At 41.7% G+C, this 14,345-nt stretch overlaps 1 protein-coding gene and 1 long non-coding RNA gene across 2 annotated transcripts in view; one reads left to right on the forward strand and one right to left on the reverse strand.

Annotated features, from left to right (window-relative positions):
- LOC309529144 overlaps positions 1 to 14,345 on the reverse strand; it is a 58,088-nt gene that overhangs the window by 41,628 nt on the left and 2,115 nt on the right. The window lies entirely within an intron of this gene.
- GABRR1 (gamma-aminobutyric acid type A receptor subunit rho1) overlaps positions 1 to 14,345 on the forward strand; it is a 29,037-nt gene that overhangs the window by 879 nt on the left and 13,813 nt on the right. The window contains exon 2 of the mRNA XM_082216898.1: positions 13,894 to 13,947. Coding sequence (XP_082073024.1) covers positions 13,894 to 13,947 — 54 coding nt within the window. The remainder of the gene's footprint in view (positions 1 to 13,893; positions 13,948 to 14,345) is intronic.

Raw genomic sequence — 14,345 nt, forward strand, 5'->3', positions numbered from 1 at the left:
TGGAGATCGGAAGGGATACTGATGGTCCATATATTTTTATCTGTTCAGTATTTCTAATATTAACTGCCAGTTGCCCAGTTCACCATTTTATTGTGGGCGAGCAGGGTAAGTGCTTGTGCAGATTAGCTCAGAGACTGTGACATTGTAGTTTTCATTACAAAAACTGTTATCTAAGACATATGCTAAGTAAGATAGCCATAAGTCTCTTAATTTTAAATACCAGTTTTGCATATTATTTCAGCATAAGCTGTGAAAATGATTGCAATTAATAGAGTTGAGCGTGTTGTTGGTGGGGAGAATCTAACATTTTTAAAGCAATGTAACCCCACTGATTTAGGAAGGCCAAGAGGTTCAGTTTCAAAACTATTACTGCAGTATCAGTATTTGTGTTAATAGTTTATATCCTAAGATAAGTTAATTTAAGGAAGTTTGTGGAAGGAAAGTCCCCTCTGCACCCCATGGAAAGCCTCTCCAGAAGGCCAGGAGGGCACAACCTGAACAGTGTGGGGTGGGCAAGAGGGTTTTGTGGCAGAGGGAATTGACCTATATGAAGAGCTCTGCCTGATGTCAGGGTCAATAGCCCCCTCCCGTAGCAACCTCTTGAACATGTGATCACACAAGAAGAGCCTGCTGCTTCAGGCCAATGGGCCATCTAGTCCAGCATCCTGTTGTCACAATGGCCAACCAGATGCCTGTGGAAAACTGGCAAGCAAGGTCTGAGCCGGAGAGCACTCTCACCTCCTGTGGCTTCTAGCAACTGGTATTCAGAAGCAGTAACACGTCTGGCTTTGGGGACAGGCCATAGCCATCATCTCGCAGTGGAAGGACCCCTGACACTCCGAAGAGGCTTTTCAGGGGCCTACACAGCGGAATAACTTTTCTTCTATTAACTCCCATAAATTATATTCAGATCCAAGCCTATGAAATGCTTTCAGGGCTGGTATCTAAATAGGTAATCATTCGCAGCTGAATGATTAAATTGATAAATTGCCACAGATACTAAAGAAAAGTGACATTTGCTAATTTTTACTGCCAAATAGATTAATACAGTGTAAGCGAGTGGAGCAAAACCTTCAGAAACGTGTGTGGCAAAGACACTTAGTGTGCAGTTCTAATGCTGCTTACCTGGAAGTAGCCTCATTGAATTCAACAGGACTTACCTCTGGGTAGGCAGGTTTAATATTGCACTGTCAGGCAGTGATCTATGATGTGAAAAGGGTGTGTATTATAATTTAGTGATTATTTGCTTAATATTTGCTTTTCAAACACATACACCACCACCACCTGGCCTAGGACAGGCCTTCAAGGACATAAATCGCTGTCCTTATGTTCTCTTCTGAAATGTTGGAAGATATATTGATGCTTAAATTGCCTGATCCGGTTCATGCTTTCCAATAATCATACTTTTGTGTATGCTGCAGCTGACATTGATCTCAATCGTGCTAATTTCCATTTCAAATTGTTTTCCATGGCATGTAGGAGCACAGAAAAGAAATGGAAAGCTACAGAAGTCTGTGAAAGAAAGCAGTAATTGTTGGCCCAACAGCCAATTGGCAAGACATAAAGGAGTCATCAGGTGCCCTGTATTTATTCCAGGAGTTCTGAAAGATTCTATTAACTGGTTGCATATTGGAATGACATGCACCTGATATAGTCTGGGCAGAGAAACTAGACACAGGAGGGGACAGCTTGTACTTTCTCCCATGCTCTGCAGGAGACTGGGCAAACTGGACCTAAGAGCACATCAACAATTACAGATAGGTTGTCTAGTAACAGTCCAGAGCAAGAAAACAAATAAGAAAAACAGAGAGATGAGAATCTTATATATTCCACAGAATAAAGTACTGGTTAAAATAATTCTAGTAGACTTGTTTCACACCCACACCCATACCTCATATATGGGACTTGCTAAATATGCCTGGCCCATCAAAAGAAAATTAGGAAGCTTAGATTTGTAAATCATCAACCAAAAATGTACATCGTAATATGATGCATGAAGACTAAGGGTAGATCAGGATTTGGCTTCCAACAGGGAGGCTGTTTTTACTGATAAAAAGCATTCCTTCATGAAATGGGAATGTTCTGTTGGAGTGGGCAGTGGGGGGGGGCAGGACCCAATGTGGTGCTGATACTGATACCTGATGTACTGAAATCAGGACATTGCTTTTGGAAAGTTCTCGCAGACCCTGGAAAAGGGATTGTTCACACTGGATCAGGTAATGGGTGGAGACAGGGTACCTACTTTCCAATTCCTAATATAATAAAGCTACTTTTATTTTCTTAGGGCAGGGATGGGAAACCTGTGGCCCTCCAAGTGTTATTGCGCGCAAGCCTGTCCCGCCCTTCCCCTTTTCTGGTGCCAAACACTGTGCGCACATGCACAATTGTAGATACATTGAACGTGCGCAAAATGGGAGCTGCCTGTACAATACTTTTGCTTTTGGTTTCCTTTCAATATTGAGTTTGAAACAAATTATACTGACAACAATGTATCATGACTGTGGCCTTGCCTTTTTCTTTCCTGATAGTGACATTTTCAAAAACATCACCACCCAACACAATTTTGCCCTGAAAGATTTTTATTTTGCAGCTGTTTTCAACTTTGTCTCTGGTTTCTAGAAAAACCATGAGTTCCATGGATGGCCCCACCATAAGGATGCCTTTCTTCAGTTAATTCTAATTTGATGTACTTAAATTGTCCCATATGTACTTAAATTCTAGCTAGTGTTCCCATGAGAAGACGCCAAAACTATTCAACTATTATTTACAGCTTTTGCCAACCTGGTACCCTCTAGATGTTTCAGCCCATTCCAGCAAAAAAAAAAAAACAACAACAACAAAAAAACAAACAAACAAAAAGCAAACAAACATGGAAAATCCAGCATAGAGATAAAAACTAAAACCAATATAAAGCCATCAGTGGGATAAGGTTGGCCTTTAAGTAGGGGTAGGGAAGCACCTCAGCAACAGGCTGTCTCTGACTTATGGCTATTTGTTTCAACATCTGAAACAAGTGTATGCCTACAAGTGTAAATGAGTAGGAAGCTCACCGTGCAGTAAGGAAACATGCAAAGGCAAGGTTCCTGAGTGCGCAGAGGTGCTTGCCATCATCATCTAGATGGCCAGCACCAACGTGGACACTGATTTTGAGGGGGGATGAATCAGGAGGGTCAGAAGAGGCAGTAGCACAACCCACAGGTGCTAGACCAAGTCCAGTAAGCAGAGACCTTCAGAATCAGACATGCTTGGACTGGAGACCCCTGAGCTAGGACCACCAGTCACTGCAGCTTCCAAGCTGGACTCCATCATGAAGCCAGAATCATTGCCTTTAAGGGCCTCAAATGCCACTGAGAACGTTCACCACAAAAGGTAGTGTGCTCAATTAAAAAGAATGGAGAGATGACAGTGTATCAGACTCCAGGACAGAGGGCTGAACCTGTAGGAGTCCAGGGAAGGGTAGTCAGGGCCAATAGAACAGCTCAGTTCCTACACAGCACTTGTTGGAGTTGTCTTATCTCAGGGTCCTGTCCAGGGTCCTGAAATATATATCTCTGGTCACCATTACTTCCTGATTACTATTATTGACCTTTTGAATTACACTGCCTTTGCTTGTCAGTCTCTTGCTCTTGCTACTTGCTCAGGATTACTGCTAGATCTGCTTCTTCCAGACTCCACTGTGGGCTCAGTCTTGAAGTTGATCCTTCTGCCTGTGCTCCTATGGGAATCTAATCTGCCTTGTCCCAATTTTGTTGGAGTTTGTATGTTCCCAGCACTGAGAAACAAGGCAATGATTATTTCTAGGGCCTTAAATATCTTATTTTCCTTGTGTGTGCACTGCCTTATCAGAAGCAATTCCCCCTTTCCCCAAGTTCAATGGGACTTACTCCCAAGTATAGGATTTTTTGGGCCTTGGATAACGATGGTACAAATGATATAGATGTGGTGAAATAACTAAACCAAGTTACTACAAAGGCTAATAACCCTTGGCTTAAGTAAAACTTTTTTCCCCTCACTTAAATAGTAGTGTTGTCTCTCAAGTAGGTTCAGTATCATTATTCATGCCTGGCTGATGAAAAAGTGACATCAGAAGACAGGCTGTGTTGGGGCACAAAGTGGTTCGGCACCCTCTGCCCAAACACCTTTTCTGCTCTGTAAATTGTGTCCCACACACCACTGTCTGTCTCAGGAAGGGGGAACCTCTACCTTTCCAGTTCTTGTTGGACTCACAGCCAATGAGAAATCAAAACATTTTCTGATCCTTAGTTCCTCCAGATGACATGTTTATTGAGCTTGCATAGCCTGATCTGCTTGCACAAAGCTTACATGGAAGTTATACCATGTACAGTCTTTATTGAGCATTTGCTCTGATTTGTGGGGAGGCTATATGCCAACGAGCATTCATTCTGATTTGCTTGCCACTATGGTTATATGGCTCCCTGTTAATCAGTCTTCTCTCCCACACTTTGCATTTCATTTTGCCTAACTGCAAAAAGTCCTTTAAATAAAGGTGGATTTGTTGTGCCAGAACACCCTGATCCACTTTATTTGCTCAAATCTATCCTTGTGGTATACAGCTGAATTCCTCCTTTTTGCAATTTTAATTGCAAAAAGTACTGACGGTCTGGAAGAACCCAGTTATTTTGCTAACAGAGCTTCCTGAATTGCCAAACAGGAGCAGAGCCTCCTTTTGACTGGGTTTTCTTCTTTTACTGCACCCATAGGTGGACTTCTTATATAAATGACTGGGTGAGGCAGAACAGTTAATGGGTGACAACTAAGGTGTAACTGGACAACTAAGGTGTAAGGCATGGAAATTTTCCACCATTGCAACTTCCTGCGCACAATCTTGGCACAAGCTAGGATAGGGATAAGGATGGGGATTTGCCTTAAAGAAGGGCTAGAGGGGTTCTGAAATGAATTCTTTTACATGCACAGGCTGGAAAGCCTGCCAAAGGGGAGGAAGGTGAAGTGGGGGGGAGGGGGGACTCCCACTGCCACAGAGCAGCCCCACTTCGTTCCTGTGCTGCCACTAGAATCCCACTGTGACCCAGATTTAATCTATTTTTACCTCTCTTGTTTTATCGTCTTCCTTTTTTCTGCTCTGCATTTCCCTACTGCATCATTTCTAACAGCAGTCACACCTACTAATCTTCCCTGTCCTTAGCTCTTTGCTCTACTGCTGATAGTTATTATTTCCCTTATGAGTTGGTTCTCATAGAATTACCCCAAAGCAATTCAACAGTAAAAATATGTAAAAAACAGTAAAAAAGAATTTCAAGTCTAACACAGATACAGACTGGGATTTTTATTTTTTATTTTAAATGATCTTCACTTAAAAGTATTGTTGGGAAAGGAAGGTCTTCAACAGGTGCGAAGAAGATAATAGAAAAATACACTACGAAAGACTGGAGAAGTGATACCCATCTCCTTTTACTTTTTGTAGGTTGAGTTTATTATTAACTCCTTCTTCCCCTTGTGATTTTTTCTCTGTGATGGCACTTGGTAAACTACTTGTTCCTCCAGCCCAGAAATGGAAACCTGCAGCCTTCAACGCATTATTGTTGGACTTGAACTTCCACCAGCCCCACTCAGAATGGCAAATGGTTAGGAATGATGGAAGCTGCAGCCCAATAACAACTGAAGGGCACAGCTTTGCCATCCTTGCTCTAGCCTATGTACCACATTTTCTACTTGGTGACATTCCTGCTGAGATACAACAAGCTACCACCACCCACTTCCTGCACTTTCTGTAAACAAGTGAAGACATTTTTGTTCCAACAGGCTTTCACAGCTGGACAAGTGGGTCTTTACCATGAGTGTCCTCTTGTTAGGGTTTCAGTCTTTTTCTAAATGTACCTGTTGTTTTGTGTTTTTAACTATCATCTATGTAAATTGCCCTGAGAAATCAAAGATGCTGATGATAATTTCTTCTTTCTACCACTTGCACAACCTAAGCATCTTTCCACTGTCACCATCTTCCCGCTTCTTGAATTCACCCTAATGCATCTCTCCATCTCTACTGAGAGGACCTGTCCATCTGTCTTTCCTCCCGCCAACATTCTCTCTCTCTCTCTCTCTGATTGGATTTTTTTATCAACTTTTATCAGAACTGGGATGGGTGGGGGAGGAAAGTTTTATGTCATTCAGAAAGATAGTTGTCAATATTGTGTTGCTTCCAGAGATTATGAAAAAATAAAATCGATAAGATTATATGATTTGGCTTACTTTTTGCCTTCCTCTGTTGTACATCTTGCATTGCTTGACTGAGCTATTTGAAGTTATTCGCTCATCAAGCACCTTTTGCAACACCCTTTCATTGTGGTGTGCAAAACTGAAAGTTAGGCTCACAGGATAGGATCCAGAAGAAAGAAGCTTGGCAGCAGTACTGGAGTCACTGTAAAGAACTTGCAAGAGATTGTGCAGTTCCTTGTGCAAAATTGAAGCACACCTCAGAATTTCAGTTCCCTTTTCATGTGCAGCTATCCTTTGCTAATTCAGAAAAGGCCTCAAGAGCAACCCTAATATTATTTCTGATTAACAGTGGGAAAATTATTCAATAACTTCTTTTAAGGTAGTGATTTAATTAAAGTAAAATAATACCTTCACGTTCTATTTGTACCATAGTTACACTTTTGGAAGACTGAAAAAATATGTTCTCCCTGATAGGGAAGTGATGATTGCACCAGGATTTGAGAACGATTGTTTCTTAAAGTGCTTGTAACTTCCACTTTATTAAGTAACTATCACTTGTAACACAGAATCCTGGAGTTGTGGACATTTCTTTTCCTTCTCATCACCTCTTTAGACCTTTTCAGTCCTAGTATTGCCAGTGCTTAAAACCAAAAATTCTCAAAGTCGAATGCGCCCTGAGGCCAGGGTTTATGTTACAGGGGGACAGGCCTTATGTTGGGAGGAGGGCACAACTAAGCTGTCCGCAATGCGACTGGTCAGTTATTTAAGTATTTTTATTTACTTTATTTTATTTACTTGGCTATGCCCATGCCCAGCATTGGGCAAAAGGCAGATGAAATTTGGGGAGAGGGAATCCAACAGTTTTTGGTGGGTTGGGTTTTGGGGAGGATAACCTAATGTGGAAGTGTTTTTCCCCCACATGTATGAACCAAGCCCAGCAGTAAAGCTGTCTATTCACTTGTAAAAAAAAAAAAAAAAACAAACCACCTGATCCCGTTTACCTTTCCTGCAACTGGACCATGAACAAAAACCTAAGTTTTTCTCTGACTGGTTGAAATACCTACGATTGAGGGTGCTTCCAGATCATAGCTGTCAACTTACAGATTTGAAAATAAGGGACCAGCAGCCAAAATAAGGGACCTGCAGCCTAACCTGTTCCAGGCACTCCAGTCTTCCTGTCCTCCTGCAGTCTGGTCAAACTCATGCTGGGTAGCTTCGAGAACACTGTCCAACCAACTTTGTAACCAGAGGTTCAACTGAATAGAATCTGAATCACATGCACCACAAGGCCTATGCAGCCTCAACTTAAGATGGCTCCCCTTAAGATGGCCTGGCTTTGCACTGCAAAGTTTGCAGCAGCACATGCAACAAAATGGCATCCAGCATTCAAAAACCCCCTCAGCTTGCATTAACTAGCCACACACAAGGCATGCAAGTTTCACCCCCCAGTCGTTCTTAGACTTCTTATTGGGTGAGCAACACAGCCAAGCAACACAGCTGGAGCCTCCCTCCTCCCTGGCCAGCAGGGAGGGAGAGAGAGGAGCTGCTTCCTTTGAAATTTAAGGGACATCATTTAGGGGACATTTAAGGGACATCCATCAATAAGGGACAGCAGCGGGACATGGCGCTGGAATAAGGGACTGTCCCTTCAAATAAGGGACACTTGACAGCTATGTTCCAGATGGGTCTTTATTGTGGGGTAGGCACACCTCGCACATGCATATTTTTTTTACAGCATCTACATGACGTTTCTGGCATCAAAATGGCTCCCATATCTCTCCCCCCCCAACCCTTATCAGATTTGCCCATTCCAGGAAAACCCCAAAACTGTAGAAAGAAAGAAAGAAAGAAAGAAAGAAAGAAAGAAAGAAAGAAAGAAAGAAAGGTTACCAATGTTTTGGTAATGTTTTACAATAGTAACCTTGCCCCATCTAGAAGTCCCCTCAGGTTCCCCATGTTGGAACATGCAATATGATGCCACTTGTTTCAATATTGCAATGGTCCTGTTTCATAAGTAATGTATTGAGCAACTGCTCAACATAGTGGTGTTCTGCCAAGTGCATGGGGGCAGACTGTTGCTTCATAATGGCTCTAGAGAACAAACCAAAGGCTGGGCACAGCAACTGACCCCTCAGTCCTTGGTGGGATAGCTGTACATTAGGCACAAGTACTGCATCACTACAACTTAAGTTGATCCCTAGACTTGAGGTGCTAAACTAGTATCCTATTTACTTCTATTTACTTTCTTTGGCTGCTTCCAGGCAACTTGTTCATTAAGCATTCATCTTGATTACTTTGCGCAAAGTTTGCAGGGAGTTATACACACCAACATTCATTCTGGAATGAATTCATTCAGCATTCATTCTGATTAATTTGCAAAGACGCTATTATATGATGTTACATCAATGAATTGTTATCCTACAGTCTCCAGTGCACCCTCCTGTCACTTTCCTTACAAAAAGAGAGAGTCCAATTTCTTAATTGTGCAACCTGATTTTACTGTTATGTGAGGAGAAATCAAGAACAGTTAAGAAATGCTTCTTTCAGTACATCCCTTCTCTAGGCTCCACTAATCCTTGATGAGTTCACATGGTCAGTCTTTGTTTAAATAAGTCACAATCTACCCTCTTGTCAGATGAGCAAAATACAAGATGCAAACCCCATAATAACTAAAAAGCTAGCTCACAACATTATGTCATACTCTATGCCTGAACTGTGCATATAAACACAAGTAGCCCCTGCCCCCAATGTTCCTGTCTGCTCCCCCACCCCTGACCTTCCCATATTGAACAGGGGTCCTAACCACACAGAGACTTCAAAGCATGTTCACATGAACACGCATGAAAAATACCCTTCATACCTTTACATGCAACATGCATGGGGGAAGCATGTTGGGGACAGGGCTAGTATGTGCACCCCCCTGCCATGCCCCATACTTGTGTTGCATTCCCCTTTCAGGCATAACAGAGCAAGGCTTACTATGTCTAAGAAACTCAGGGAGGGCTTTTATGCTACTGCTTTCTGCAGAGCACACTATTGTGCCTCCTGAAGAACGAGTATGAAAGCTATACTAGATAGGACATGGGAGTTTCATGGCTGGAACTCCTGACCACCTGTTTCTTTGGACAAATCAAACAAACTTTGTGGGTATTTGGATCAGGGCTAGAGCTCACAGCAAACCTCCTAACTCTTTGGTCATATCCATGCCATACATGGCTTCCTCTCAAAGGATCCTGGGAACTGTAGTTTGTTACAGGTGCTGGGAACTGTAGCCTTGTTAGGGGTAAACTACAGTTCTCAAGATAATTGGGAGAAGCATTATGTTTTAAATGTGGTTTCAATGTGTGGTGTAGATGTGACCTCACACCCAGACTCTGATCCAGATTTCCCTTTCTGGGAATAATTTATATTAGTGGCTGAGTGGGAAACAGACAAAAAATTAATTTGCTAGTCAGGATGAGTGAGGAGTGGGAATAGACTCAGATAAGAGATGGGAGCACTAACCCTCCAACACCACTCAGACATGGCGGGTACAGAGCTATTATAATAGCAGGGATACTGGGATGTGCAGGGGAGGGGAGGGGAGGCCCGTGAAAGGTAGTTTTTAAGGCACCTGGCAGGCCAAAATCTGACTGCAGAATTGCATTCAGCTTGGTCACAGGTTCTACAGGCACCATTGGCAGGTGTTAAGCTGCTGCTAAGCCCCTCTTTGACACTTTTTCTAAAGCTAATTGGCCGCCCAACCTCCTGCACACTGGGGCTGGGGCAGGGGGAGGAATTCTAAACAGGATCATAGCTTCGTAGGAACTGGTTACAACTCCCCTCTCTGTGCACTACAACCCTGATGAAAACTAGGAACTTCTGCACTCAGGGTTTTGTTCCAGGGGATCTGTTGATTGACCATTTATCATGATTTGTTCCCACAACTTTTCAGAGAGATTAGATGTTGCCTGTGTATTGAGCATTCATTCCAATTTGTTTGCATGAAGCAACTGTTCTACCACACTTTCCAGCACATTTTCATGTCACTTTCCTTATTGCAAAAAATATCTGCTGAGGGGCAGGTTGTTGCACAAGAGTGCAACCTAAGTTTGCTGATCTGTGATTGAATCCCACCCAATTATGGTATCAATATGGACAATCCAGGATCAGTTCCAGGTTTGGGAACCCTTAGGAAAGTGCTTTCTATGAAACCCCTCCTACATGGGTCCCCCACCTCCTCCAGCCACAAGCTGACCTGCTGGTGGCAATGGCAGTCAACTGTGAGTCAGGGTTTTAAATGTCCCACAATGCCCGAAAGCAACCAATGTAGCATTTGCTCCTGGGCATTGTGGGAAATTTAAAAGACAGCTTGTTGTTGCATGCTGTCCAGGACATTTTTTGCTGCCAGTGGGCTGTCCAAGTGGGCACCCTGTCCGAGGGTATCAGGAGTCAAGAGGCAATGCTTGTTTTGGTTTATCTTACTGCAGCATTTGGAAGGTTTTCAGTTCCCCTGCAGCTTAGTTCACTTGCTTGAGTCATCTATATTTGTTCTACTGACCTCCCTTCACCTCCAAGGCATCGGTTGGCACATTACACTTTGAACCTTTTTGCTTTCTTTTTATGGTACACTATTAATCTGGATTAGATGGGTTGAACAGTTACAAATGTTTGGCAATGAAGAGCCTGGTTCAGTAAAGGAATTGGCATTGAATGATACTTGGCTTTCAGAGCCTTACAATCCTATAGGCCAGTGGCGGCCAAACTTGGCCCTCTAGCTGTTTTGGGACTATAATTCCCATCAACCTTGACCACTGGTCCTGTTAGCTAGGGATGATGGGAGTTGTAGTTCAAAAACAGCTGAAGGGCCAAATTTGGCCACCACTGCTATAGGCTCTACAGCGTAGAGAGATGTGTGCAGACATAGTTTGTGTGTATGTGTGACTTTTTTATTAAGAGATTTCTATATCACCCTCCACCAAAAATAGTCATGGGATGGTTTACAAAAATGAGATTATATAAAAACATGTCACAGAACTTAAAGCAGAAATAGTAAAACTATTCTCATAAGTTGCAGAAATAGCATGTTGTAAGCATGTTTCAGTATGTGTTTCTTGATGAGGGATAATAATGCTTCGTTAGTTTCCATAACAAAGTGACTTTAACATTTTAAAAATCTTGTTTTGTGGTTATTATAACATTCTGCACAGTTAATTTGGGGGGGGGATGGATGTTAAAAGTTCATGTCCCAACACCTGTCTGCTTTCTGAGTCCATTTTGCTAGCCAAATTTCACGCATTAGCTCATCAAATTCCCTAAGAAAAGAATGTAGACTAGCCTTCTCCTACATTTTCCAATGCTTTTAGTTGCTTTCCGCTATTACCAAAAGCTATTTTGATAATGAATTTCCTTTGTTAGTGTGTATGTGTGCTTACATAAGACAATGCAAAGTGCACCTGAATTGACAGAGACAAGAGGAGAGATTATCAAATGAGTCTGCTAACATGATGCATCATTTTTCATTCATTAAGCCTGGATTTTACATGTTTAAAAGCTTACTTTGCTTGCTTTGCCCCTCACAAGTGTGCTAATTTAGAAGATCCTCTTTTAGTAGGGGCCCAGCCTGAAAGAAGTCGGCAACTGTCAGAGTACATCAAGTGACCTGAAGTCTCTCTCTGGGTCATATATTTCCCCAGAATGCACTGTGCATCTTTGACTCCAGGGAGTCCCTTGTATTCACTAGATTTTGATGGCAGCACCTGGCTCGACAGAGCCTACCTCAGCCACTGTGGCACAAATAGGTTGGTTTAGTGTTGTCAGGGTAATGTATTCCAAGCCTGGATGGGATGTTGCACCACTCTGAATACGCCACTTTCAACAACTCCGAGTGTGTAGACACACACGGCCATAAAGTGCATTCATTGTCTTCTGCAGATACATTTTTTTGGTCAGTGCACCCACACCGTCATCTTCATATTGTTGGTACATTGTTCTTTTGGTGTTTTGAAAGTGCCTTTCAGTGGAACAGTTAAAAGCTGTCTTGCATTTTGTGACACATTCTGAAATGCATTTGGCTTGTGTGGAAACAGAGAACACCTCCTATTGGGCAGGGTCTTATGACATTGTTAGTCCGCCCCTGAACCATGGAGATTAACCTGAGAAAAACCTGAGCCACTTGGTGTTCTAGTCTACCTGAAAGATAATCAAATTGTTTTAAAATGTGGCTTAAAATGTCTGAACAATTATTTTGAGCGCTGCTGTTGTTGTTGCTACTAAAGTGTTAATATCAGTTCACTCACAATGTTATTGTCTCATGTTCTGCAGAGCTCAAATTATGGGGAGAAAGGCAGGGGGCTCTTAATAAGACCCTTTATTTAAGACCCTTATTAAAATCCATCCATTTTAGCCAGGAAAAAAAATGCTCCTGTAGCCTTCTAAAAACAGTGACTGGGGTGGAGGGAATTAGAAAATGATAGCTTCACCTGTTCTCCTTTCCCCGCAGGATTGAGTAAAGGCTATGAGAACTTGACTCTATACAGCAGATGTTTATCCTTTGTTCCATGAGCATTACCCAGGGGTTCTGTGTAATTTTACAACCTCCTGCCTCTACTTCACTCTCCCACTTCTGCAGACCAATCATCTAAGTTTCACACTGCAAATTAAAAACTTTTTTTGGAGTGAGATTCCCCCTCAAAAAAGATTAAATAGAACATACCCCAATGTTAGTAGCTTATGCTGAAGGTGTCAGTTTAATCAAATTTTCCATATTCTCTGGTCATCTTCATAGAGCAGATCATATTGGCACCAAATATTAATGGAAATAAGTGAAACTGTGGAATACGAACTGCATCAAGATCTCTAATACAGTAATATTGTTTGGATACATCAAGGAAGTTGCATTACAGGAAGATGAATAAATTATCCTTCACCTTCTTATGTCACCCTGGCTTTAAAGCACATGATTTCCCCCCAAAGAGTCCTGGGAACTGTAGTTCCCATCTCACAGGAGTACAATCCCCAGAATCCTTAACAAATTGCAGTTTCTATGTTTCTTTGGGCGAAGTTATGTGCTGTTGGGTGTGCATTAAATGTATGGTGTGGATAATGCCTATATGTCAAGCATGTGGAGTGGGGCAAGAATAAGATCCTCCAGAAAAAGAAAATTGGCTAACCAAGTTCTGAGTTATGGTTCAAATGCTCAAACTTACAAATATAATAAGGATTAGGGAAGGCCGACAGCAAGATGATTCATTGAAATGTGAGGCTTGTTTATATCATACTGTATTGGAATGTAAGGATGCAGGAGGAAACAAATGCATATAGTTTATTGAAGCAGACATAGATTTAAATATATTTGAAGTCTAGTTGCACATTAAATATGGCTGGCTAAAGTAATCTCATTTTAGATTATTTTATAAATTAAAATAAAAGATTGGGTTGTCTTATATTGAAAAATGTTGAATGTCCTTGTACAGTATGTATCCAATATTTATATAACATTTCTGTATTTGTAGACAAATTAATTTAATAATGGATTTTTGTCTTTAGTGCTTATGATAATAAAATTTATATTCATAAAAAGGAAAAAAGGAAAAGTTAATCTCGAGTGTCAATATAGTGTGTCAAGGATGAAATATGTGATTTGCACTAAGAAGATATCAATGTAACTTTCTAGAAGATGGTGAACATACGCAACCTATCATTTTTTGTTTTTGTTCATAGTCGGCCTCAAAGACAGAGAAGAGAAACACATGGAGAATCACACAAGCAAGGCGGGTATGCTACTAAAAACGGAACAGGCCAATGTCCTTTCCTATGCCTTCTCTCCTTCGTAACCACCCCTACCCTCAGCAGAAGTCAGTACTGATAAAGTTTTCAGATCACACCCATGCCAGTGTAACTAGAAGAGTAACACAGCAGAGCTTCAAGATCTTGGTTCTTTTCCATTGTCAGCTATTTCAGACTTGACAGTGAGGAAAACTCTTTGCCACACAGTTCAACGTGAAGTGTTTTAGAGCCTCAAGTCACAAGACAATTATTCACACTATATACATGAAGTTAGAAGATGCTGGTGCATCATAAACTATGCACTACTAATAACTAAGTATAATAACCTGGGCTTAGGAGGTTGTAGTAAACATGGCACAAGAGACTCAAAAAGGGGAGAGATTCAT

Source organism: Podarcis vaucheri (assembly GCF_965113315.1).
Source record: "Podarcis vaucheri genome assembly, chromosome: 3".
NCBI lineage: Eukaryota > Metazoa > Chordata > Lepidosauria > Squamata > Lacertidae > Podarcis > Podarcis vaucheri.